Here is a 27,860-nt window from a genome sequence, read left to right as displayed (position 1 = left end):
TCAAGCACTGGCAACACTGCTCACCCTCCAAGAATCGGCTGGTGTTGTCGCTGGGCATAGTGACGTCATCACGGTCAGCTACCATATCCAAGGTCATCGATCATCCTGTGACCTGACGAGGCATCTAAGGCGTTTAACCTGGGTGACCTGACGTGGTATGTAGGGTCAAACCTGGGTGACCTGACGTGGTATGTAGGGTCAAACCTGGGTGACCTGACGTGGTATGTAGGGTCAAACCTGGATGACCTGACGTGGTATGTAGGGTCAAACCTGGGTGACCTGACGTGGTATGTAGGGTCAAACCTGGGTGACCTGACGTGGTATGTAGGGTCAAACCTAGGTGACCTGACGTGATATGTAGGGTCAGTCCTGGGTGACCTGACGTGGTATGTAGAGTCAAACCTGGGTGACCTTAATGAGGCATCTAGGGGTCATCCCTGCGTTTCTGTTCATACACAGACTTACGACAACCCAAGTGTCTTAAGTCTGTGTACGATCCAAGAGAGCGGTACACTGCGACACCCGTGCCTTACAACCTTAGTATCCGACCCCTGTGTCCATACCTGCTCAGCCCCGGAAATATTTATCGTTGTGAATGAACCATCCCCCATCCCACCCAACCCTCTCTGAAAATCGCCTCCCACCAGCACGTTTCGCAGTGACACGAAACACATTCGCAACTGTGAAGGAATTACGAGGGAGTCGTATGTTGTCGGGCACGTATCGTGTGTTGTGCGTGGAGTGTCGGGAGTGGCAAGCCTAGCCACATCTAAGAGTCCTATTGGCCGACCTATCGGCTCCTCACCTGTGTGCTTATCAAGGGCCGCTTGCTGCTGCTGCTGCTGCTGCTTTCAGGCCATGATTAACCCCCCCAGAGGCCGCCACATCTCTCCCGCCCTTATCTACAATAATGCAGGCCGCTTATCGCGCGGCTGATAGCGGCGGCGGCTGAGGCCAGGCCCACTACCGGACCCTGATGTGTCCCCTGCCTCACAAGGAGGTAACCCTTATGCTCACCTCTGTTGCCGAGAGACTCGGGTCTGAGTCACTGTTCTGTCCCCAATATAGACACACACACACACACACACACACACACACACACACACACACACACACACACACCTCATACATACGTCACTTCCAAGAGGTCATGACGCCATTGACCCACGACAGTTAGTTCATGTCAAAGGAGGCCAGAACAAGAGGACACAGGTGGGAGTTAGGCAGCCCTACTACATGTACAGATTCCCAAAAACCTCTTAAGATACCTAAAGGTGTGACCATCCCCCCCCCCTCTTCACACACCCCAAAAGTGTGATCCCTCCTTCCCTCCAGTGGCGTATCTAGGGTAGGGCAGGAGCCCTAGGCGCCACTTGAAAGGGGGCGCCACTCAACAGGTTTGTTTTTTAACATATGCTAACCGATTGTCATTTTTAACGGTTTGGTTTTGTGAGATAAAAAAGAAACTCGCCTACTTTTCAACTATAGTAATATTTTGCTACTATCAGTTGCATTACCGCTTCTACGTTATAATTTTGATCAAATAAGTCTTTAAATCTTTAAAAGTTTATTTAGATTTAAGTTTGCCTTAACTCTTCAACAGTTTATGATTACACTGTATATATCTTTATATACATCTACTGTATGTACATTTTTTTTGTCAAGCCAGGGTCGCAATTTCAGTGCTTGCCCTAGGCACTATTCCCCCTGGATACGCCCCTGCCTCCCTCCTTGTGAACAAATGTATGATAATAATACTTAACACAGCATAAACAGGAAATGCTCGGCGCCGCTTCACAGAAAAGAAAAAAAAAAAGATAAACGTACGATAATCTACCGTCATCATTTGGACGTGCGACCGTCACATCCTCAAGTGCGCACGATCAATGACTCAACCATCACACGAACGGCGGCCTAGAACTTTTAAGCTACGTAGACGCTAATGTTAATTCAGCGAAACGAAAAAATAAGAAGATAGAAATAAGTAAAAGAAAAAAAAAAAAGATATACGTATAGGACAGACAGCGAACAATAGGAGAATTACGGTACAGAGAACTAAAAATATATAGTAATATAAAGTATCAAAATGTGTAAATGATTGTGAAGGACAAGATATTATGAGTGTGCACCAACGAGCCAGATGGCAGCCCCTCAGCGTCAGTGTTGCCATAGGTAGCGCTATAGGTGTCATTCCGTCGCCGTACGCCGCTGGAACCCTCAGTATCAAACTCAACGATTGGGGTATGTCAGCAACCCATAGAGAATGGGGGTCTACAGGCACCCCATGAGTGCATTGTACTTCCCTCAGGTATGGGGTACCGATCATTACGTGCCCCGTACATTTGAGGAGCCTCCCTAAATACATCAGAGGTTATCGGACTCCCTACATACTTCAAGCAGCACCCCAGATAGATATAGATATGTATGTCTCTGGATCTATAACTCCCCCACATAACCTCGGAAGCTTCCCCAGAGAATTATGCCTTTGGCTTACGGCCCCCTGAATCCCAAAAGCATCCCCAGATAGGTGTCATTGGCCCATAGACTCCTTGATGCCCAGCAACACCCCAGATACAGGAAAGAATGTCCAACAAAAACGAGTTGTATGTTGTATGAAGCCGGGGTACGTGTTCCCAGAGTGGTAGGCGATCGGGTCAAGGGCCTCGGGCCTAGATGAGTCCGCCCTCCTCAGATAACACACCACAAGATAACCGTGAGATATCAAGTCTGCCTACAAGTCAGCTGCAAGATATCACTTCTCTTTCTAAATATACTCAAGGAACGTATATGATAACGAGACTATACCTATAAGATAACTTCAGCTTAGAAGGGCGTTACTTCAAGATAACAGCGAGATGATTAGAGGTTTACCCACGCATAGGTGCGAATAGGTTGTACCTACAAGATAGCAGGTTTGTACCTAAAAGATAACTCAGGTCTCACAGCAAGATAACCAGATATGTAGCTACAGGTGGACGACGCGCTAGATAAACCATGCATTCCCGTGTCGTCTCCGAACCCATAGTGATCATAAACTGTTATTCTGAAACAAGTCTTCCTGCTACTGTCCCATTTGCTCTAGGCTAGTATCACTAATCCCAGGCCAGGCTCACTTGAACCCGGATAGTTTTACCCATCCCTCTAGCCCAGGGGTAGACGTTTATGTTAATCTGTTAACCATCCGGAAAGATTTTTCTCTTGGGATGGGTGAAGGCGAGCAACGTGCACATCAAAGACACGTTCTCGAATTATTTATTGTACTGTACGATATCATCCTAAAAACACGCATGAATATAATTTCATGAATGTATATAGCCATCCCATGGATGATACATGCCAAGAAACTTCCCCACAGACCATTCCGTCGCGCCTCTCTACTTCAAGCCATCTCTCCCCCTTTTCCGTCATTTAGGGTCTGTGTGCGTCGGCTGAATTTCGTCCCGACCTAAGTTTTTTTTCATCGTTTGTATTCTCATTAATTCCTACTGATCTTGCAGGCTAGATTACATCTCGTTAAGGGCCGGATCTGGCTCACGGGTCACTTTTAACCCACCACTGCAGCCACCACTCATTATCTCTGATTATTCGTACTTGGATCATTATAGATTCATTATTTTTACGTATATCTAGATCATTTTCTTCACAATGATTACCAACAGAACCAAGCAATGTTTTATATAAACTGATTTCCATTTTCTGTTATTTCTAACAAATATTTTCTTGTATGTTTACTCGCAGATAATGATAATGATGATTGATAATGATATTGATGATAATGATAATTATAATAATAATAAATAATTGTAATAAAACGAGTGCACCTCGGGTTGTCCTAATCCATTGGTGTCAACCTCGTTTTTCAGGAAATCCGGAAGGTATGAGTTTTGCGATAATCCAGAGGCCATACACGCAATCATAGTTATAACATTTTCCAAAAAACAAGTCTGTCCTATTATGAAATATCTAAAAGTCCTCATGGTAATCCAATGATCCGAAGGGCAAGACTGTTGTACATGTCTGTATCCACTTTGTTTATATTGTCTCAGTTGCCCTAAAAGTGTTCATATTACTGTTGAAACTTGTACCCAGACAGTTTTGAATATTCTAACCCCCTTTGTAGTAGAGAGAAGAAGATAAAGAGAAAATTATGTCAGTGGGAACTCACCGTATGGCAAGAGTGGACCATGAACGGTGGCTACGCCACACCTTTCCCTAGTACCGTAGGGGACCTTTGGTTCGGGTACCTGAGTCCGCCCCCGGGCCATGCACGGGTAAGGCTGACCTTGTAATAGAGAGGTGCCTTGTGTTCCTGTAGTGACCCGTAGTGCGCTGTAACGGGTAAGGCAAGGTTGGTAGCCCTGCGGAAAGAAGACCAAATGCATCTATGTGTAGGCTATATCATGGATCCGATGCGGTGTGTAATTACAATGAGTTTATTCAGGGCGTTTGAGCTTCATTTAGCAGGTATGGTTTCAGGAGAGAGAGATAATAATGATAACGATAATAATGATATTAATTCATAAATAAATAAATAAATATCATTATTATCGTTATCATTATTGTTATTGTTGTTATTATTATTGATATTATTATTATTATTATTATATGATAGAGTTGATAGAGATGCTCTGTGGAAGGTATTAAGAATATATGGTGTGGGAGGAAAGTTGTTAGAAGCAGTGAAAAGTTTTTATCGAGGATGTAAGGCATGTGTACGTGTAGGAAGAGAGGAAAGTGATTGGTTCTCAGTGAATGTAGGTTTGCGGCAGGGGTGTGTGATGTCTCCATGGTTGTTTAATTTGTTTATGGATGGTGTTGTTAGGGAGGTAAATGCAAGAGTTTTGGAAAGAGGGGCAAGTATGAAGTCTGTTGGGGATGAGAGAGCTTGGGAAGTGAGTCAGTTGTTGTTTGCTGATGATACAGCGCTGGTGGCTGATTCATGTGAGAAACTGCAGAAGCTGGTGACTGAGTTTGGTAAAGTGTGTGGAAGAAGAAAGTTAAGAGTAAATGTGAATAAGAGCAAGGTTATTAGGTACAGTAGGGTTGAGGGTCAAATCAATTGGGAGGTGAGTTTGAATGGAGAAAAACTGGAGGAAGTGAAGTGTTTTAGATATCTGGGAGTGGATCTGGCAGCGGATGGAACCATGGAAGCGGAAGTGGATCATAGGGTGGGGGAGGGGGCGAAAATTCTGGGGGCCTTGAAGAATGTGTGGAAGTCGAGAACATTATCCCGGAAAGCAAAAATGGGTATGTTTGAAGGAATAGTGGTTCCAACAATGTTGTATGGTTGCGAGGCGTGGGCTATGGATAGAGTTGTGCGCAGGAGGATGGATGTGCTGGAAAGGAGATGTTTGAGGACAATGTGTGGTGTGAGGTGGTTTGATCGAGTGAGTAACGCAAGGGTAAGAGAGATGTGTGGAAATAAAAAGAGCGTGGTTGAGAGAGCAGAAGAGTGTGTTTTGAAGTGGTTTGGGCACATGGAGAGAATGAGTGAGGAAAGATTGACCAAGAGGATATATGTGTCGGAGGTGGAGGGAACGAGAAGTGCGAGACCAAATTGGAGGTGGAAAGATGGAGTGAAAAAGATTTTGTGTGATCGGGGCCTGAACATGCAGGAGGGTGAAAGGAGGGCAAGGAATAGAGTGAATTGGAGCGATGTGGTATACCGGGGTTGACGTGCTGTCAGTGGATTGAATCAAGGCATGTGAAGCGTCTGGGGTAAACCATGGAAAGCTGTGTAGGTATGTATATTTGCGTGTGTGGACGTATGTATATACATGTGTATGGGGGGGGGGGGTTGGGCCATTTCTTTCGTCTGTTTCCTTGCGCTACCTCGCAAACGCGGGAGACAGCGACAAAGTATAATAAAAAATAAAAAAATAATACTATTATTATTATTATTATTATTATTATTATTATTATTATTATTATTATCATTATTATTATTATTATTATTATTATTCAGACACTGAAACGTGGTGCACGTCCCCCATAGACTTCCTCTTATCTTGTATCTACGGGGACACACTTGACCTTTGTGAGTTTGGAACATTTTCTATATGCGAGATTTAGTAAATGTAATATTTCATAGTTGTTTTCTTTTCAAATCAGGTATATTTTGTTGAAAGATGTATTTACATTTATTTGTGTCTCAACTGTTTCCAGGTCTCAATGCAAAAAATATATGCATTTTCTTTCTCATTATATATATATATATATATATATATATATATATATATATATATATATTGTCTTAAGAAATGTGTATAATTTTTTCTTGTTATTTTCATTAATTTCTTGATTTTTAGTTCTTTCGTTTGTTAAGAATTTCATTATACCGGTAAGGCCTAATTCAGTACATTTTAGAAACTTTAAACCACTAAGCCATGAAACGGAAGTAAAAAAAACACTGTTTCATAACTCGTTCGTTCCTCAGACACGTTATGCTGAAGAAATTCTAACTCCATAAGTCGTAAAAGTCCATTGCTTCTTTGATTCTAGAAAATGCTTGAGCCGCCATTTTGGTGACGCTTTCGAAGTGATGACGTAGTGATGACGTACATGTACCAGATCCTAAGTGACAAATAGTGGCCGGCGTACCCACGTGTACTTTGTTTACATCATGAGCGTGATGTCACGTGAATCCATTAGCTGCGATATAAGCTGGAGGGTATTGTTACATTGCATGAATTAATGGGAACTGTCTATTATGATATATTCATGTGTATTTATGTCTTGCTTTCATGGAATTTAGATCATGGGGTGTATCATTGTCCATTAGGAAGTGGTTGATGATTGGCCCTTGATTTAAAAAGTAATCTTTGGATTAGTACAAGGAATTATTTTAAGAGATGATTAATGTAAAATATAATGGCAATAAAGTCTACACTTATTGACTTTATCGATGACATTAGATCTTTGGGAGTCAGGGATAAAAGTAAATAAAAGTATCGATGGTAATCCACAGACAGTGAATTAGTACGATTCACGTAATGTTATGATAATTTATTGATGATATCGGTATCTTACAGATGATGAAAGCACGGGTTTGTATGTGCACTCCTGACAAATGTCTCTCTCAGATTCCTTGTCAGGTTGATGTAGATATGTAAGATACCACAAAATCTTAACGCTGTACGGTAGAAATGATGGTTCCAAGAAAAAAAAAGATGGCCTTGTCGATTTAACCTTGGTACTCGTTGCTAGGTGTAAGCAATGTGCAGAAACAATGAATTTCTATTTGATTTTTAAGTCATAGAATCTTATTCACGTAAGAGTTTGCTCAGAAAGTTATAAAACAAAGTATATGAAACCACAATAAAAATTATATGAAGTAGCAAAATAATTGCGCAAGCCGACTGGCATATGTTCTATTGTTTTGTTGGTGTTGGTCGACGTATGTGTGGGATGTCCAATTACTTTATGTAAATGTGTTTACCCCTGACACTTGGAGACATTCATTAAACTCATTATGGAGGGCAGTGACGTCCGTATACACTTTCTAGATCTTCCAGAGATAGTACTGGAAAAGATCCTCAATTATATCAGTTATGAGGAACTGGCTCATCTGCGAATAGTAAGTTGCTGTCGAGGACAAGTTATTGAGGGAGTTGTTTATGGAGTGAGTACTAGACGTGCAGGGAACTTGACAGGGATGGACTCATATAGGTAAGTTTAAAGTTTATCCACGCCTTGAAAATTACTTAACGATGCCGACGAGAATTATATCTGCAATCGTTATAGTTATTAGAATTAATCCACTTGGAGTGATCTCTTTTAAGAATATGTCTCCTTGTAATTATAAAGTTACTCCACTACCTGAATCATTTAGGAATTTTGTGACAATGAAACTTTATCAGTAAAGCTCCGCACAGACACAAGCTTTGGGGAAATGGCTACCTTTGTTTTAAGGGTTACAACGTTCTGTATGTGATTACAGATACGCAGGTACTTTACAGTTTACGTTCCACAGAAGTTTCGAATTTCTGGTAAAATTACCATTTTGGACATGCTAGTGGGAATGGGGATCTTGGGTAGGGGGAAATCTCAAAAGTAGTGCTGGTATAGAAATGAAGGCCTGAATCCTTCAAAACATCAAAAACCATCAGAAGAACAATTTCAACCAAACCAAACCTAACAAAATTTGCTGGATGTTCAAAACGATAACAATACCAAATTTCTGTTACATGCAATTAGTAGATCTGTGTTTTAGAAGCCCCTTTCTAGAAAAACCCATCTTGTAGGTTAGATTAATTTCAGTAGGTTAGGTTGTATACTAGAGTTCTCCAAAAAAGTTTCTACAGGGCAGAAATTGTAAAATTACCGAAAATACATACAGGGCATGATTTGAATAATTTGATTTTAGTAGTTTATCTGGAAAATTTTGGTGTTAAAGTAAAAGTAGGCATTTCACTTTTAAAGAATGAACAAAATCTGTATAAACTTCATCAAACCCCTTTACATGTCAAGACTTATCATAGTGCTTAATGTCATTGTCAAACTACACTGGTGATGCTCATGAAAATGCACTATCAACATGAGGTTGGAAGAGGTTTTTATAGTTCATATTTAACAAATGTATTACTTTTGCTGAAATTGACGTCATATTTACTCTGCTATAAATACCGCAGCTCACCTTGTATTATCTAATAACGTTTGGTAGAATATAATGTTTCAAATCATGTTCCTTATAAACTTGAAACTACATTGGAATTTTATTGATTTCATTTGGCAGTAATTGTGTACTTCTAATGTGAGTTAATTGAGACTGAAATTTTTTGTAAAAACATTTTTTAAGATAGTTATTAACTTTAAAGTGCCACCATATTGCAAATGTTTCACGCTGCCTTGTAGAAATTGCTAAAACTCAGTTTTCCTGTGCATTGAAAGTAGAGTTGGGAAATTATTATTTATGTTAAAGGTGCTTTACATATGGGTGTTTAGTTGTGTATACATAGGATTCATCTATATTTAGATTAAAAGATTTATAATGAAAAGGGGAGATGTGGAGGAATGTGAAGCACAGCTTAGTCTGATAGGTTTAAGATTTAAATAGGTAAGCACTGAAACTAGCCCAATGGTTTCGTTTTCATGAAACAGAATTATACCCCTGGAGCCCCAACAGGAGGATGGAAGATAATTCCAGGGACCAGTTTAACCATTTCATTATAGTAGCCTATTGTACACTCTGAGTACACTCTGAATATTCTCAAATATTCTGAAAATATATGGTAATATGAATGATATTACAGTTAACTAGAACATAAGATATTCTGCATTAGATCTTGTACAACTGAAACATTGTTTATTTGTTATACACGCCCATTGTTTCCTACCAGGCATTCATAGCACTCTATCAGTAGTGTCAGGCATGTGCATTGAGATATGTCATATTTTTGGAAGTGTTTTTATGACATGTGATAACTGAAGGTTTTCATTATTAATATTTGTTATTTTGTAAGTGTCACAGCTTCACAAACTATTATATGAGTCTCCATGACGTTTGTGGTCAGTAAGGTTCTAGAAAAGATAATCAAGTGCATATGGCAAACCAGAAATCACCGGGTTAGTTACTGCTTCTAGTGCAGAAATCTCTTTATCCTTTCATTCTAAACACCTATTGAATGTATTTTTTTTTTGTTTTTGTAATCAAATTTCTCTTAGAACACCTTTCTATGCAGTAAGTATACTTTTTTTTCCATAGGTGGTTAGAAGACTTTTTTGGATATTAGGTGTTCGTAGATACAGTAAATAAAAGTACATAGACCCATCAGAGTCTCAAAAAATCAGTGTACTGAATTAAATTTTGTTTGAAGAAAATTTAGGACAACCCCTCTTCAAGGATATTGCAAGGGAATCACTTAGGTCAATTGTGAATGCATTTCGTTTTTTAACTTTACATATCTCAGATTGGTCTATGGTTATTGTTACCAACTCACTATAAGTACCAGTTAGCACTGAATGATTCTTTGTCTTCTAACCCCTTGACAGTTTATAGTAACCTAGCATGTGCCATTCAGCTCGAAACATTGTACATTTTTTCACATATCATTGGTTACAGGAAACATTGTACATTTTTTCAGATATCAATGGTTACAATATGATCAGGTTTTTATGCTATACATATTTTGTATTTAAACTTAACTGACTGACATTGAATGATGGAAGTGATAACCAAGTGACAATGCTGTACATCTATTATAAATTGACCTGGTATGTGACCCTTACCAAAAGTGGGTAGGGTTACACCATGAAGAAATATGTGGATACAAAACAAAGGGGTACGATATTTATTTATTCATTTATTAATTTACAATCACCCCAGGACCTCTCTAACAAAGAGTGTTGGTGTTACCGAGGACCTCTTTCCAGTGGCTTTTGCAGTCCAAGGTTGTGCTACTTCCAGTTGCAGGAAAGTGTGAACTCCTTTGGAGTGGGTTCTTTGAAGAGACTGTACTCATGTACACCGGAGCTGAAAAACATATTTTATCTAAACCTGCCTTGAAGCCAGGAATCATGTTATCCATAATGTAAGCAAGGTTAGTTTAGGAAATTATAATTTCTGTGGTTGCTCATGCAACTGAACTTTTAAAACATATTAGAGGTAAAGGTATTTGGGGTTTGGCTATGGGATATCCCTTTGATGATTTCTTTCAGAGGGACTAAAGAAGTAAAAGTCAATTGAAACTACCCTTATATCAGTTTATCAGAAATGTTTGTTCCCCATTTGTTTAGAATTTTCCAGAAATGTCACATGAAGTGCTACTAGATAATTAATAAACTGTACAGATGTGCAGTCTTACTTCCACTTTCTGTGTCATCCTAAAACTCATTAGATCTTTTTGTCTGTTTCATGGCTATTTGATAATTTATTTAAACCGTGGAAATTATCTGGAGTATAGAGCCCGTAGAATAAGACTAAAGTGTTTGTGTGAATTAATCATACAGATGCCTTTTAATTGTATTCTAATACCTTGAAAATGTTACTGAAAGTTTACTCTTTTAGAGACATTTTGATACAGAAGTAGAAGTTGCAAATTCAAAACCTTTGAAAGATAAAAGTTTGTTTTTGATACTGTACTCTTTTAAAAGAAGGGTTTAAATAAATTTTTACAAAAATATGATGGTGTAAAGTGATACTTTAATTAGGTAATTCTCATTTTTTTAAAATGCCTCTCCCATTCTTCTTAGACATACAGGCCATACTATTTTGAATGTACACTTTACCTCATAAATGTTAAGATAAATGTTCAGACATTTGTCATTTTCAGACTATTGATAGTATGTTAAACTCAGTCAGAAATTCATTGTTCAACAGATTTTGCAAAGAGAATGCATTTTTAATGCTTAAGTTGCACCTTTTACACAGATTATTATTGATACTTGTTATTTGTTATTACATCTTATCAGTGTATATAGTTGATTATGAATTTTTTTTGTGAAAGCATTGTTTTAAGATTATGTTAAAAAACAGGAGAGTGGGTCATTGCAATCTTTGAAGATTAGTGTTAGAGGCATTTTGAAGGAAAGTAATGTTTTACCCTGACTGCTTATTCATCCACATGTTCATCATTGATGCTTTTATGTATGTGATTCCTTATATATAGTTATGTATATTGAAAATATCATAGAGTTTGTTTTCAGGTTTGTAGAAGGTTCAATCAGATAAACCAAATGCTCCTGAATAAAGGTTTTAGAAAAGTGGAGAGATACCAAGCAAAGTGCCTTAAAGAGGTAAGTGATATTGTTCCATTTAGTTATAAACACCTATTTTTCATGTTTGGAATAACTTTACTATTTTCAGCTCCATTCTATAATGATGATTAGGTAAAATTGTTGAGGAAAACATAGTAGGGTGTATTGCAGTTAGGATAACATGAAAAGTTATGTAGCATCATTTCACAGTAGGGAACTGATCCCAAAGCAGTATAGATTTTTAGGATATCTGACTGATAGACTTTGCATTCATGCATATATATATATATATATATGGGTAAAATTGAAAGTTGATGGAGAGAGGTGGGTGATTATTGGTGCATATGCACCTGGGCATGAGAAGAAAGATCATGAGAGGCAAGTGTTTTGGGAGCAGCTGAATGAGTGTGTTAGCGGTTTTGATGCACGAGACCGGGTTATAGTGATGGGTGATTTGAATGCAAAGGTGAGTAATGTGGCAGTTGAGGGAATAATTGGTATGCATGGGGTGTTCAGTGTTGTAAATGGAAATGGTGAAGAGCTTGTAGATTTATGTGCTGAAAAAGGACTGATGATTGGGAATACCTGGTTTAAAAAGCGAGATATACATAAGTATACTTATGTAAGTAGGAGAGATGGCCAGAGAGCGTTATTGGATTACGTGTTAATTGACAGGCGTGCGAAAGAGAGACTTTTGGATGTTAATGTGCTGAGAGGTGCAACTGGAGGGATGTCTGATCATTATCTTGTGGAGGCTAAGGTGAAGATTAGTATGGGTTTTCAGAAAAGAGGAGTGAATGTTGGGGTGAAGAAGGTGGTGAGAGTGAGTGAGCTTGGGAAGGAGACCTGTGTGGGGAAGTACCAGGAGAGACTGTGTACAGAATGGAAAAAGGTGAGAACAATGGAAGTAAGGGGAGTGGGGGAGGAATGGGATGTATTTAGGGAATCAGTGATGGATTGCGCAAAAGATGCTTGTGGCATGAGAAGAGTGGGAGGTGGGCTGTTTAGAAAGGGTAGTGAGTGGTGGGATGAAGAAGTAAGAGTATTAGTGAAAGAGAAGAGAGAGGCATTTGGACGATTTTTGCAGGGAAAAAATGCAATTGAGTGGGAGAAGTATAAAAGAAAGAGACAGGAGGTCAAGAGAAAGGTGCAAGAGGTGAAAAAAAGGGCAAATGAGAGTTGGGGTGAGAGACTATCAGTAAATTTTAGGGAGAATAAAAAGATGTTCTGGAAGGAGGTAAATAGGGTGCGTAAGACAAGGGAGCAAATGGGAACTTCAGTGAAGGGCGTAAATGGGGAGGTGATAACAAGTAGCGGTGATGTGAGAAGGAGATGGAATGAGTATTTTGAAGGTTTGTTGAATGTGTCTGATGACAGAGTGGCAGATATAGGGTGTTTTGGTCGAGGTGGTGTGCAAAGTGAGAGGGTTAGGGAAAATGATTTGGTAAACAGAGAAGAGGTAGTAAAAGCTTTGCGGAAGATGAAAGCCGGCAAGGCAGCAGGTTTGGATGGTATTGCAGTGGAATTTATTAAAAAGGGGGGTGACTGTATTGTTGACTGGTTGGTAAGGTTATTTAATGTATGTATGACTCATGGTGAGGTGCCTGAGGATTGGCGGAATGCGTGCATAGTGCCATTGTACAAAGGCAAAGGGGATAAGAGTGAGTGCTCAAATTACAGAGGTATAAGTTTGTTGAGTATTCCTGGTAAATTATATGGGAGGGTATTGATTGAGAGGGTGAAGGCATGTACAGAGCATCAGATTGGGGAGGAGCAGTGCGGTTTCAGAAGTGGTAGAGGATGTGTGGATCAGGTGTTTGCTTTGAAGAATGTATGTGAGAAATACTTAGAAAAGCAAATGGATTTGTATGTGGCATTTATGGATCTGGAGAAGGCATATGATAGAGTTGATAGAGATGCTCTGTGGAAGGTATTAAGAATATATGGTGTGGGAGGCAAGTTGTTAGAAGCAGTGAAAAGTTTTTATCGAGGATGTAAGGCATGTGTACGTGTAGGAAGAGAGGAAAGTGATTGGTTCTCAGTGAATGTAGGTTTGCGGCAGGGGTGTGTGATGTCTCCATGGTTGTTTAATTTGTTTATGGATGGGGTTGTTAGGGAGGTAAATGCAAGAGTCCTGGAAAGAGGGGCAAGTATGAAGTCTGTTGGGGATGAGAGAGCTTGGGAAGTGAGTCAGTTGTTGTTCGCTGATGATACAGCGCTGGTGGCTGATTCATGTGAGAAACTGCAGAAGCTGGTGACTGAGTTTGGTAAAGTGTGTGGAAGAAGAAAGTTAAGAGTAAATGTGAATAAGAGCAAGGTTATTAGGTACAGTAGGGGTGAGGGTCAAGTCAATTGGGAGGTGAGTTTGAATGGAGAAAAACTGGAGGAAGTGAAGTGTTTTAGATATCTGGGAGTGGATCTGTCAGCGGATGGAACCATGGAAGCGGAAGTGGATCATAGGGTGGGGGAGGGGGCGAAAATTTTGGGAGCCTTGAAAAATGTGTGGAAGTCGAGAACATTATCTCGGAAAGCAAAAGTGGGTATGTTTGAAGGAATAGTGGTTCCAACAATGTTGTATGGTTGCGAGGCGTGGGCTGTGGATAGAGATGTGCGCAGGAGGATGGATGTGCTGGAAATGAGATGTTTGAGGACAATGTGTGGTGTGAGGTGGTTTGAGCGAGTGAGTAACGTAAGGGTAAGAGAGATGTGTGGAAATAAAAAGAGCGTGGTTGAGAGAGCAGAAGAGGGTGTTTTGAAATGGTTTGGGCACATGGAGAGAATGAGTGAGGAAAGATTGACCAAGAGGATATATGTGTCGGAGGTGGAGGGAACGAGGAGAAGAGGGAGACCAAATTGGAGGTGGAAAGATGGAGTGAAAAAGATTTTGTGTGATCGGGGCCTGAACATGCAGGAGGGTGAAAGGAGGGCAAGGAATAGAGTGAATTGGAGCGATGTGGTATACAGGGGTTGACGTGCTGTCAGTGGATTGAATCAAGGCATGTGAAGCGTCTGGGGTAAACCATGGAAAGCTGTGTAGGTATGTATATTTGCGTGTGTGGACGTATGTACATGTGTATGGGGGGGGGGGGGTTGGGCCATTTCTTTCGTCTGTTTCCTTGCGCTACCTCGCAAACGCGGGAGACAGCGACAAAGTATAAAAAAAAAAAAAAAAAAAAAAAAAAAAAAATATATATATATATATATATATATATATATATATATATATATATATATATATATATATATAGACCATGGAAAGTTCTGTGGGGCCTGGATGTGGAAAGGGAGCTGTGGTTTCGGTGCATTATTACATGACATCTAGAGACTGAGTGTGAACGAATGTGGCCTTTGTTGTCTTTTCCTAGCACTACCTCATGCACATGAGGGGGGAGGGGTTGTTATTATTGTGGTGGGGTGGCAATGGGAATGAATAAAGGCAGACAGTATGAATTATGTACATGTGTATATATGTATATGTCTGTGTGTGTATATATACGTATACATTGAGATGTATAGGTATGTATATTTGCGTGTGTGGATGTGTATGTATATACATGTGTATGTGGGTGTGTTGGGCCATTCTTTCATCTGTTTCCTTGTGCTACCTCGCTAATGCGGGAGACAGCGACAAAGCAAAATAAAATAAAATAAATATATATATATATATATATATATATATATATATATATATATATATATATATATATATATATATATATATATATGCTTTCCGAGATAATGTTCTCGACTTCCACACATTCTTCAAGGCTCCCAGAATTTTCGCCCCCTCCCCCACCCTATGATCCACTTCCGCTTCCATGGTTTCATCTGCTGCCAGATCCACTCCCAGATATCTAAAACACTTCACTTCCTCCAGTTTTTCTCCATTCAAACTCACCTCCCAATTGAATTGACCCTCAACCCTACTGTACCTAATAACCTTGCTCTTATTCACATTTACTCTTAACTTTCTTCTTTCACACACTTTACCAAACTCAGTCACCAGCTTCTGCAGTTTCTCACATGAATCAGCCACCAGCGCTGTATCATCAGCGAACAACAACTGACTCACTTCCCAAGCTCTCTCATCCCCAACAGACTTCATACTTGCCCCTCTTTCCAAAACTCTTGCATTCACCTCCCTAACAACCCCATCCATAAACAAATTAAACAACCATGGAGACATCACACACCCCTGCCGCAAACCTAAAAAAAATGGGTATGTTTGAAGGAATAGTGGTTCCAACAATGTTGTATGGGTGCGAGGCGTGGACTATGGATAGAGTTGTGCGCAGGAGGATGGATGTGCTGGAAATGAGATGTTTGAGGACAATGTGTGGTGTGAGGTGGTTTGATCGAGTAAGTAACGTAAGGGTAAGAGAGATGTGTGGAAATAAAAAGAGCGTGGTTGAGAGAGCAGAAGAGGGTGTTTTGAAATGGTTTGGTCACATGGAGAGAATGAGTGAGGAAAGATTGACCAAGAGGATATATGTGTCGGAGGTGGAGGGAACGAGGAGAAGAGGAAGACCAAATTGGAGGTGGAAAGATGGAGTGAAAAAGATTTTGTGTGATCGGGGCCTGAACATGCAGGAGGGTGAAAGGAGGGCAAAGAATAGAGTGAATTGGAGCGGTGTGGTATACCGGGGTTGACGTGCTGTCAGTGGATTGAATCAAGGCATGTGTATGGGGGTGGGTTGGGCCATTTCTTTCGTCTGTTTCCTTGCGCTACCTCGCAAACGCGGGAGACAGCGACAAAGCAAAAAAAAAATATATATATATATATATATATATATATATATATATATATATATATATATTATCTCTGGGGATAGGGGAGAAAGAAAACTTCCCATGTATTCCCTGCATGTCGAGAAGGTGACTAAAAGGGGAAGGAGCGGGGAGCTGGAAATCCTCCCCTCCCGTTTATAATTTTCCAAGAGAAGGAACGGAGAGGTGGGCCAAGTGAGGATATATAACATGTAAGGCACACTCCTCTGTTCTTAATGTTACCTCGCTAACATGGGATAAGGCGAATATGTATGAAAAAAAAGAGGGTGTTTTGAAATGGTTTGGTCACATGGAGAGAATGAGTGAGGAAAGATTGACAAAGAGGATATATATGTCAGAGGTGGAGGGAACGAGAAGTGGGAGACCAAATTGGAGGTGGAAAGATGGAGTGAAAAACATTTTAAGTGATCGGGGCCTGAACATGAAGGAGGGTGAAAGGCGTGCAAGGAATACAGTGAATTGGAACGATGTGATATACCGGGGTTGACGTGCTGTCAATGGATTGAACCAGGGCATGTGAAGGGACTGGGGTAAACCATGGAAAGTTTCGTGGGGCCTGGATGTGGAAAGGGAGCTGTGGTTTCAGTGTTTTGGAAATGACATGTTTGAGGACAATATGTGGAGAGGTGGTTTGATTGAGTAAATAATGAAAGGGTAAGAAAGATGTGTGGTAATAAAGAGAGTGTGGTTGAGAGAGCAGAAGAGGGTGTTTTTAAAATGGTTTAAACAAATGGAGAGTATGAGTGAGGAAAGATTGACAAAGAGGATATATCCTATATGTGTCAGAGATGGATGGAACAAGAAGTGGGAGACCAAATTGGAGGTGGAAGGATGGAATGAAAAAGATTTTGAGCGATTGGGGCCTGAACATGCAGGAGGGTGAAAGGCGTGCATGGAATATAGTGAATTGGAACGATGTGGTATACTGCGGTTGACGTGCTGTCAATGAACCAGGGTATATGAAACACCTTGAGTAAACCATGGAAAAGTCTGTGTGGCCTGGATGTGGATAGGGAGCTGTGCTTTCGGTGCATTACGCATGACTGCTAGAGACAGTGTTAGTGGATGTGGCCTTTTTTCATCTGTTTCGTGGTGCTGTCTTGTTGATGCAGGGGGTGGTGACGCTGCTTCCTGTGGAGCAGGATGGCGCCAGGAATGGATGAAGGCAAGTAAGTACGAATATGTACATATGTATATGTTATGTATATGTGTGTATATTTACGTGTATGTATATCTGTTTCGTGGTGCTTCCTTGCTGCTGTGGGAAATGGCGATAAAGTAAAATTGAAAAAATGAAGATTTGAATGATGGAAAGATAGTCACTCAATTTTTTATTCCATTAATAGTTATACATAAAATGACCACTAATCTTTCTTTTTATGCTTGGAAATGTTAGAAATACTTTTGCAATTTGTAATTGTATCACTCCTATGATATGTAATTTTGTAATGAAGATTTTTGAATTATAGTGTATGGCATTAAAAGGAACAAAGTTTCAGCTTTCTTAAGGTATATCTTGTAGTGAATGAAATAAGAATAATGAATTTGTGAAAAATACAATCTTCCTGCTGCAGTAAGGGGAGTAAAAGTGAGTGTAAAAGTTGTGGAGGATCAAGTCTACATAACCTAGTTGACAAGGTGAAAGGTTGTTTAATGATTGGTTATATTAGAATGATTATTATTAAACCCCCTTTTGTTAAGGAACAAAGTATGGAAGAAGGCATATGGGTCATTCTTTTACACTTAGATTAGTTGTGAAGAAATAATATTTTCTTTTTGATATTACCAGACTTTTTATTTCATATGATCACATTTGATCGATAGGTGCTTTATATCAAAGGCTTAGACTAACTCTGTGAATCACAAACTGATTACAGGTAAAGAGCCAACTACCCCGAAGAGAGTCTGAACGTCGAAACCATTCACTCTTTCGCCATTGTGACATCCTAACTGCCATTGAAACTCGGTTGTCTCTTCTCAATATGACATTCATCAAATATGTTGATTGTCACATGTGTTGTTTCATCCCAGGAAAGGTATGTAAACAAAGTTATTGACATTTGATTTTGACCAAATGTTGATTTTTGTTGAATGTGCTGTTCAACTTTTGAGTTGTTAGGTGAAACTTAAAAAATAATTATTTTTTTTTTTAATATGTTATGATGATACAGGGAAAGTGATGCTGCTGGAAATATATCTGAGCCTTCCAGTTAATGTGAGCAGAAGTAGATAAACAAATGCAAGGTAAGTATGAGATATTAAAATAAGGGGGAATAGTGTGAAAATGGTGTTTTCATGGTGGAGTCTTTTGAGATGTGTGACGACATATAGTTAACAGATTGCACGTGTCATCAGTCTTTGTAAATAAGTTAAAAGTTTAGATTTTTAAGTAGATTTTCTTGATTATATCACCTTTTACTAAACAAAGTTTACGTAATTTTTAAAGTCATACTTTTATCTGAATGATATAATTATTCCAACATCACAGCCAAATCACAGTTGTTTCTTTTTTTTTCCCCCGTTTGAGGCTCCAGTCATGTACAAAAGTCCAGATCAAGGCCAGGCCTTAATTGAAATATAGAGAGGATTATGAGAAGGGAAAGAGAGCAGACGAACAAAAGTATTTATGAATTTTGGAGGAAGTGAAAAACCTGTCTTAAAATGTGCCAGGTCATAGTTGTTGGGAAAGACATGAAAGGGTAGAGTTTCAAAGCTTCAAGGTGTAGGGAAAGAAACAGCTATCAAAATGACCAACCCTTGAATTCCTAACTACCACACAGTACATTATCATGTGATGCAGCAGGTTGCTAAGTATTTTGTGGTCTGGCTAGTGGTGGGGTCACACCTCACCAGCTCCTGGGAGCAAAAATCAAAGGAATACCTACAGAAAAGTAAAGTGAACCAACATTGCAGTGTAGGGCAAGAGGATCAAGTTTTGAAGTTAGCCTGGGAGAGTTTATGAGTCAGTCTGTTTTCAACTCAGTTCTGTCAAGTAAGGTTGTAAAGATAAAACCACTCCAGATGCAGCAGCAGTACTCCATACAAAGACATATCATTCTTTTGTATAAATGGAGCAACTGTTCCACAGAAATTTCAACTTCTAAACTAAACTAGTTTCTCAGAGGTAGAGTTAGCTATTTCTATAATATGGCATATCCATAAAAGAGTTGACATAATAGTAATACCAAGTATGTTCATCGAATCAAGAGGTGGAATTACAAAACTGTCAAAGGAGATATGAGAGTTGTAAGGTATTTTCAGTACAGAGATGGATAGACACTGGTGTTGGAGGCATTAAACTTAATAGATTTCTTCTACCCCACTGAGGTATCCTGTCCAAGTCTGGTTTTATTGAGGAAACTATCAAAATCAGATACAGATCAAGTGAGAAAAGGAGCTGAATTGGAGCATGTGGATCAATGCAATGTTGATTCTTCAGCATATGATTGCATTTATTTGCGGAAGAGAGGAAATATGACATAACGAAATGCTTCTATACTTGAAATAATCATGGAAAATATCTTATAATGCTTCTTGTTTCCCAAGCCGACAGGTATCCAATATATATGAATCGAATAATCACAATCTCTGAAAGTGTAACCATTAATTACTCAAATACAAGCCTTAATGTCTCCCAACATATTTTTCAACCTCAAATTAGAATTCAGTAGGAAAATAGTCCTTTTACTGAGGTTTTCAAACAAATCTGTTACTCACACAAAAATTCCAAAAATTGTAGGTAATAGTTCAGGGAATTTTTTAGCCCAAAAACCTTTTTGTTTTAATATTGGAATGGAATGCTTCAGTAATTGAAATGATCATGGAAGACATCTCATAATGCTTACCTCAGCCAACAGATACCCAGTAAATATAAACTGAATAATCATGGAATCATCTGAAAGAGGAAGCATTAATTTCTTATTTACTGGCCTTAATCTCCATAAACATATTTTTGAACACCCTTATAAAAATACCAAAAATTGCAGGTAATAGTTCAGGGAATTTTTAGTGTAAAACCTTTCTTTTTTTAAATTTGAAATGTGACTTATGAAATGCTTCTGTACTTGAGATAATCATGGATAGTATTTCATAAAGCTTCCTCTTGCTGACAGATACCTAATAAAGACAACCTGAATAACTACAGAATCTTCTAAAAGAGTAACAATCATTTACTCATTCACAGGCCTTAAGTAAATAGTAATGGGAATTTTTAAAAACCAAAAACTGAATTTGTAAAAGTTGTGTCGTGGATAACTCAGAAATGCATGGTATAAAGGAACAGAAGATAAGATAACTGCATCTTAGAATTACTTTTTTACAGGTTATTGATGAGATATACAGGGTGTTGAGGTTCATCCAGTCTAATAAAACGCTACCCCGGGCACATGAAATACTGACAGAGCTTCGGGATATATCTAGCATGGCAATGGAGCACTTTGAGGAGAAGATCATCCGCACCCTGAAACCGACACCGTTAATGCCATCTTCCCCTCGCTTCTCGTTGTCCAGTCCTTATTCATCACTTTCATCTCTTTCTTGTAAGTATTGTATGTTCTCCTTTACTATTTCCCAAATACTTCATCAGCACTGGATTTGCTTGTACAAGAAATGGGATCTACAGTAAGTTGCAGATGAGTAAGTGATAATAGGCGAAGACAAGGTGAAAAAAAGGTGGAATGAGTATTTTAGAGGACTTCAGAAATTATTAGAGATGGGGTATCGGGTGTGACATCTGGAACAAGAGAGTTGTGGCAAATGATATGGTGAAAAGGGAGAATGTAGCAAAAGCTTTCTTAACTTGAAGTGCGGTAAAGCAGCAGTGTGGATGAATAGTAGATGAGTTTCTTTGGAAAGGGTATGATGGTGTTGTTGATTGACTGTCAGGATATTTAATGTTTATGTGATAGCACAATGTGAGGATGGACAAAACGTATTTTTGTGACTGAACATGCAGGAGAGTGTTAGGTGTGCGTGCAGTGGAGTGAATGGGAGTGATGTGGCATACTGTGGATACTGTTCTGTCAGTAGGCTGAACAAGTAAGTCATATGAAGTGGTCTGGGGAAACCGTGGAAAGGTATGTGGGGCTTGGAAGTGGAAAGGAGGTCTCAGGATTTTGTGCCTTATACTTAACAGCTATCTTTCTTTCATACTATTCGCCATCTCCCGCATTAGCGAGGTTGCGTTAAGAACAGAGGACTGCTATCTACCTAACAGCTATCTATCTATCTAAGTCTCTGATGCCTGTTCTGATTGGAACTCCCTCAGTGGGGTGGCCACAGCAACATTCTCCATAACTAAAGAACTCCGGTGCTGCTTCTTAGCCTTTAGTGCCTTACTCTTAACAGGCCACTGTCAGAGGGCAAGTCTCGTGCAGTGTTTGCAGAGGCTCGTAACTAGTGTTCCCAGTGACTACATCTATCTAATGCTCCTACCTACAACTTCTACCTAGTGCTCTTGCCTAAATGTTCCTACCTTCTACTTTTGTCTACTGCTCCTACCATTTTGCCAAAAGGCAGGACTAGTGCATAGTACTCACCACAAGGAGAGATTGTATGTTAGTGGACAGAATATCAATAGTCCATATGTTAGTGAGGCAGAAAGAAAAGACAGCTACCTGGATCAGAGGAATGCGACTTGACACCCACAAAAGTGCTGGCTCATGAAGCACTTGTCACTAACCCTCCTGATACCCTGGTGGGTAGTACTAGTAATATACCTCCCTGGTCATTGGCTGCTTATCAACCACTACTACTCACTACTACTACCAGTTTAACAGCTAGAGAGTAGAAACGAGAAAATAAATGCTATAATTCCCGTGTTAGCAAGTTTGCATCAAGAACAGATGACTGAGCCTCACAGGGAAAAAGCCTCACTTGGCCAGTGTTTCTGTTCCTGCTTTTGGAAAAGTAAAACAGGAAAGAAGGATTTCCAGCCCCCACTCCCACCGTTTTTAGTCACCTTCTACGACACTCAGGGAATACATGGAAAGTATTCTCTTTTCCTTATCCCAGGGAGAAAGAATACTTCCTTGTATTCCCTGCATGTCGTAGAAGGCAACTAAAAGGGGAGGGAGTGGGGGGCTGGAAATCCTACCCTCCCATTTTGATTTTCCAAAAGAAGGAACAGAGAAGGTGGCCAAGTGAGGGTATTCCCTCAAAGGCTCAGTCCTCTGTTCTTAGTGCATCCTCGTGCATTTCTCTTACCCTTTTGTTACTTACTTAGTCAAACCATCTCACAACACATATTGTCCTCAAACATTTCATTTCCAACACATTCACCCTCCTTTACACTACCCTATCAATAGCCTATGCTTCGCAACCATATAATATTGATGGCACAACTATTCCTTCAAACATACCCATTTTTGCCTTTCCATTTAGTGTTCTGTTTATATTTTTTTAATGATTACATGCTCACTATTTCCCGTGTGAAGAAGGTAGTGTCCAAAAAAGATGACTGAGTCTTAGAGGGAAAATTCCATGCTTGGCTCCATGCTCTGTTGCTTTTTGGGGAGGGAGAGAGAGAGAGAGAGAGAGAGAGAGAGAGAGAGAGAGAGAGAGAGAGAGAGACATTCAGTTTATCTGTAGAATAGAATCCTTGTGAAAATGAACCACAATTTGAGACATTCCAGGTCTGCATGCTTTTGAGAATTGAAAGCAACATAAAAGAAATTGCCTATGTAGCATTATTTTTCATTATGATTATGTGTATTTTTCAGCTTCACCTGGGTCAAGTACAGCTGGTTCTCCTTCCAATAAATCACTGACGTCATCCTCTGCAGCAGATGAACTTCCACAGTTAATTGCCAGCAATAAATATTATAGAAATTGTGTGACTTTACTAAAGAAAGAAGTTGCTGAACTGAAGTCAAAGGTATTTTCACATAGTGTATTTATTATTGGATATGTCAATGGGAAAAGTTTTTTCTCCATTTGTTGTCTGTTTTGCAAGAACTTCTGTAATAGTTGCTCAGTATATGACCTTTTGCACCAAGCATTGGTTGGTAAGAATAAAAAGTACGCATAAATTACCGAAGACAGTCAATTCAATTTTTTATTATCTTTCTTGATCACTTTTTATTATCTTTCTTGATCACAAAACTTGATACCACTTAGTTTGTGTTGCCATGAATGCCTGTAGAATCTGCCTTTTTACCAGAACTTAAACAGTTTCTTAAGCAACTCTTTCTGTGATGTCAGATATGTAGTGATTATTCATTGCCATCACCCTCTTGAGTTATTAAAGTATGAGTTTGTTGAAATGTTTAAAACCTTTTTTTTTCGTTTGGAAGATTTACTTTCCACAAATTAGCAGAAGAAAAAAAACCAGGTGAGGATTTTTCTTAAAAGGCTCAGGGTGGAGTGTTTAAATTTGCTTGGGTATATTTAACAAGAAGAACCTAGATGTTCTTACTTTGAGGGTAAAATGGTCAAGAATGTTCTGGGATTATTGTGTTATTGTGACAGCAGGACCAAAGTTGATGGTAGCACTTCCGATGGAGGAGGAACTGTAGGAGTCTGCCAGAGTGTAAGAAAGTGATTTTAAGATTTACATTCTTTAAAGGGAAAGGAGACTGCAGGAGGGGGTAATTGTTCATACATATGCATCTGTAAGTGAGAGTAGTGATGAAAAAAGATAGGCTTTTTGGTAGGATCTTAGGGCATGCTTCACTACTTTTGATGCAAGGGATTGAATCTTGGTACTAGCAAGGGCATCTGAGTGCAGGGTTGGATGTTGTGGCAGTTGAGGTTATATTTTTGGGGGGTTGGAGTATGGGGTCCCCAGTGTAAAGGATATGTATGGGCTTTTTAGTTGTGTGCAAAAAGAGGAATGATGTTTTGAAAAGCTTAGTGAAAAAGATGCATACATAAATGAGTGAGGTTGAGGTCAATTGGCATTAGTGGATTATTTGCTGGTTGACAAGAATGCAAAGAAGACTCTAGATGTAAATGTGATTAGAGTGGTTAGGTGGGGTGTCTGATCATTATATGGTGGAAGAAAGTATGAGATTTGTAGCCATCAAACTATATCTTTGACTATGTTTCCTTTCAGGAACATTCACAAGGGGATGGCCTTGGCAAAAGTCTCCATAACTTGTGAATTCCATTGCCACTTCTTGGCCTTTAGTGCATTTTCTTTAACAGACCACTGGTAGAGGGCAACTCTAGTCTTGTGTTTTCATAGGCTCCTACCTAATGTTCCTGCCAACTGTCTTATATCCCTGTTTACCTAATGTTCGTGCCAAAAGTTCCAACCTACTTCTTCTACCTAATGCTCCCACTTAATGTATGTACCTACTGCTTCTCTCTAATGTTCCTATTTAATGTTCCTACTTATTACTTCTATCTATTTCTTCTACCAGATTGCCTAAAGGCAGGTCTGGTGAATATCACTCACTACAGGAAGAATGAATTATGAGGAATGAGTTGTGTCAATTTAATGTTGTCAAGTCACAGGGAGAGATTATATGTTTGCGGACAGAATGCTAGCAGTCCACTTGTGGGTGAGGCAGAAAAAAAAGACAGCTACCTTGGTCATAAGTAGTGCAACTTGACAACCACTGAAGTGATGGCTCACTATGCAGCCATTACTAACCATCCTGATACCCAGGAGGATATTACTGGTAATATACCTCCCGGGTTGATGGCAGCCTACCAAGTACCACCTACTAAGAGATTTGTTGCAGTTTTAGGACAGGAGGAAATGATTTATGTGGAACTGGTAAAAAAAAGGCTTATGTGTAAAGATACTAAGAGAGATTGGGTGGAGAATGGGTAGGATGGGAATAAATGAAACAAGGGGAGTGAGAGGAGAGTGAAAGGAATTTAAGGAAGCAGTGTTTTTTTTCTTTTTTGCAGGTGAAGTATATGGCATGTGGGAGTTGGGATATAGACATATGAGAAAGGGTAGGAAGGAAGTGATGGATTTAGGAAGTTAGTGATTTTACTTTGTCATCCCATCTCTCATTTTCCTTTCTTGTATGTCCACATCCCCTCTGCATACCACCTACTTCACCCACATGTAAACACTTCTTGAAGATACATTCCTTCTCTCAATCTCTTACAGTATCTCTGTACGCAGGTCTTTTTTCCAAGTAAATTTTTCTCTTCCAGATATAATTTTTTTTTATTTTCCATCAAACATTGAAACAAAGCTGTTACAACAACTGTGTAAGCAGTTAAAGTGTACCAGGTACTTGGTGAAAATGAAGCTCCAGAGTTTCAGTTTTGTGTTGAGACAGTTGAAGAAACATGATTTAACCTTTACAGGAGGGATTACTCATTATGTCCTGTTGAGGTTCAGTCTAAATCAGCCCTTCTGACACTAAAGGTTTCCACCCATGAGAAATGGGAAATGTTGAAATGAAGATTTAGTGAGCTATCACAAGTTCATGTTCAGAAGACTAATAAACAAATTTATTTAATCTACAGAAGTATATTTTCTAAAGGATTAATCTTGTATTTGTATGTTACAGCTTAATGAAATGCGGAGGAAGGTGAGTGAACAAGAGCGAGTAGCCCTGGAACAGAGCCGCATCTTGTCACAACAGACTGTCAAACTTAATAATCAAGAAGGGAAACTCAATGAGGTTTGTTAAGCTTTTATTGAATGTTAATATTGCTTTATAACTTGGAGAAACAAGTTTTCATTCTTATCATCTTTTCAACAGGTGTGTGCATCTTCAACAGATTCAGAGAAATCCTCTTTTTTCCTGATTCCAGTGGTTTCTAAGATTCATGCAAATCTGCAAAGAAAATTAATAAATTGGGGCTCGGATGGGGGTGGTTGGACAAGGATTGAAGGAAGGATGAGCCCATGCTATTAATCAAATAAATGAACATTAGCATCTGGTGGCCATTATTAAAAAAAGAAATTCATAATGGCATTCATCCATTTTTGTGATCACTCTGTGAAAGACATAAAAATGGATTATAGTCGTTTCTTTATAAATATGATTCAGTAAAGGACTGACCATAGTATGAATTTTTTTCACTTTTTTCATCTATTATAGCTCATAGTTAAGCTTCAAACCTGGTTATGAATTTAATCACCACAGTATCTAGAAATGAGAGATATAGGGGGCTAACCAAGAACTGCATACCCTAGCCTAGGACCACAAACCCATAGTCTATAGGTGTTTGATTGTGTTCATATTTTTAGGTAATTGTATACTTTCATGGCACATCAAAAAGAAATATAAGCAACAGAATTCATGGGAAGGATTCATTACTAAAGTAGAACTCCTAACTCCTAAAGTAGAATATCTATCTACCTTGTCTGTATCTCTGCAGCCTGTTCCCTTCAGGAACTCCCTTAGGGGGTAGGTTCAGCTGTGAACTCCAGTGCCACCACTTCTTAGGCTTTAGTGCCTCACCCTTAACAGGCCATTAGCAGAGGGCAACTCTCACGCAGTGTATCCTGCCTAATGTCCCTACCAACTGCTTTTACATAATGTTCATGCATAATGTTCGAACCCATTGCTTCTACCTAATGTTCCCTCATGTTCTTGCCAACTACTTTCTCGTAATGTTTCTACCTAATGCTCATATCTAATGTTCCTTCCTGCTAATTCTATCTTTTGTTCTTACCATTTTGCCAAATGGCAGGGCCAGTGCATGTTGCTCAGAGTGCTCACTGCAGGAAAATCAAGAGTTATGAAGAATGATATAAGTGTTGCTAAGTGTTGTGTGAAAGGAGATATTGTGTTTATGGACAGAATCCCAGCAGTCCATGTTCTGGCCATCTATGCAGCAGTCACTATAACCCTCCTGATACCCAGGCAGGTGTTACTAGTATTAGATATATTTGCATATGTGGAAGAAAAACCCTTGTCCAGTTTAGTTTCACCAAAGTATGTGCATTAAAATTGTGTTTGATTATTGTTCTTGTAATTTTAACAACGTGGACTACTGTAAAGTACTGTATGTACATATTTACTAATTAGGTTCATTTTAAAAGCTGTGTGAAATATTCTATAACTTGTTTCATGCAGTACTTAGTAAAAAACTACTTCTTTTTCACTGTGGTTACTTGAGAAAACCAGGGTCTGAACTTTGGCAAGATAAACTTATAGAAAACACACCTGTATATCTACAAAATAATGAAGATAAGAAATGAAAACAACTTCCCATTGAAACCCCATTATAATAGACTTCGTTGTATCAGCATTCAGCTTCTAATGGACTTTTGGACTCCACCAGACTAAGTTTGGGATCAAATGGAATATTCCACAAAAGTCTGTTAAGTTGCAAATTTAGTTCAGTGAGGTAAGGACCTTTTGAATTTAGTTAAAGATGAAATGGAGTAGTTTGTTAGCTTCCAGTCTCATTCTGATGTTTGATGTCAGGCTGGGCCACTGGGTTTCACTGTGTTGGAT

The 27,860-nt window shown here is 39.1% G+C and overlaps 1 protein-coding gene across 4 annotated transcripts in view; it reads left to right on the top strand.

The window, feature by feature from the left end:
- The first annotated feature begins 7,385 nt into the window (after nt 1-7,385).
- The window catches only part of pall (F-box protein pallbearer), a 29,428-nt gene continuing 8,953 nt past the window's right edge, over nt 7,386-27,860 (top strand). The window contains exons 1-7 of one of the 4 annotated variants that reach the window (XM_071659398.1): nt 7,445-7,576; nt 10,325-10,529; nt 11,644-11,733; nt 18,360-18,518; nt 20,804-21,020; nt 23,202-23,356; nt 25,959-26,072. In XM_071659398.1, the coding sequence (XP_071515499.1) occupies nt 11,674-11,733; nt 18,360-18,518; nt 20,804-21,020; nt 23,202-23,356; nt 25,959-26,072 (705 nt within the window). In that variant the 5' untranslated portion in view covers nt 7,445-7,576; nt 10,325-10,529; nt 11,644-11,673. Of the gene's footprint in view, nt 7,669-10,324; nt 10,539-11,643; nt 11,734-18,359; nt 18,519-20,803; nt 21,021-23,201; nt 23,357-25,958; nt 26,073-27,860 lie in introns of all 4 variants that reach the window. The other 3 variants (XM_071659397.1, XM_071659396.1, XM_071659399.1) reach the window with 3 other exon arrangements.

This window comes from Panulirus ornatus, chromosome 68 (assembly GCF_036320965.1).
Source record: "Panulirus ornatus isolate Po-2019 chromosome 68, ASM3632096v1, whole genome shotgun sequence".
In the NCBI taxonomy this organism is placed as follows: Eukaryota; Metazoa; Arthropoda; class Malacostraca; order Decapoda; family Palinuridae; genus Panulirus; species Panulirus ornatus.
Note: the sequence above shows the minus strand (reverse complement) of the source record. Positions and strands in the feature narration are given on the sequence as shown.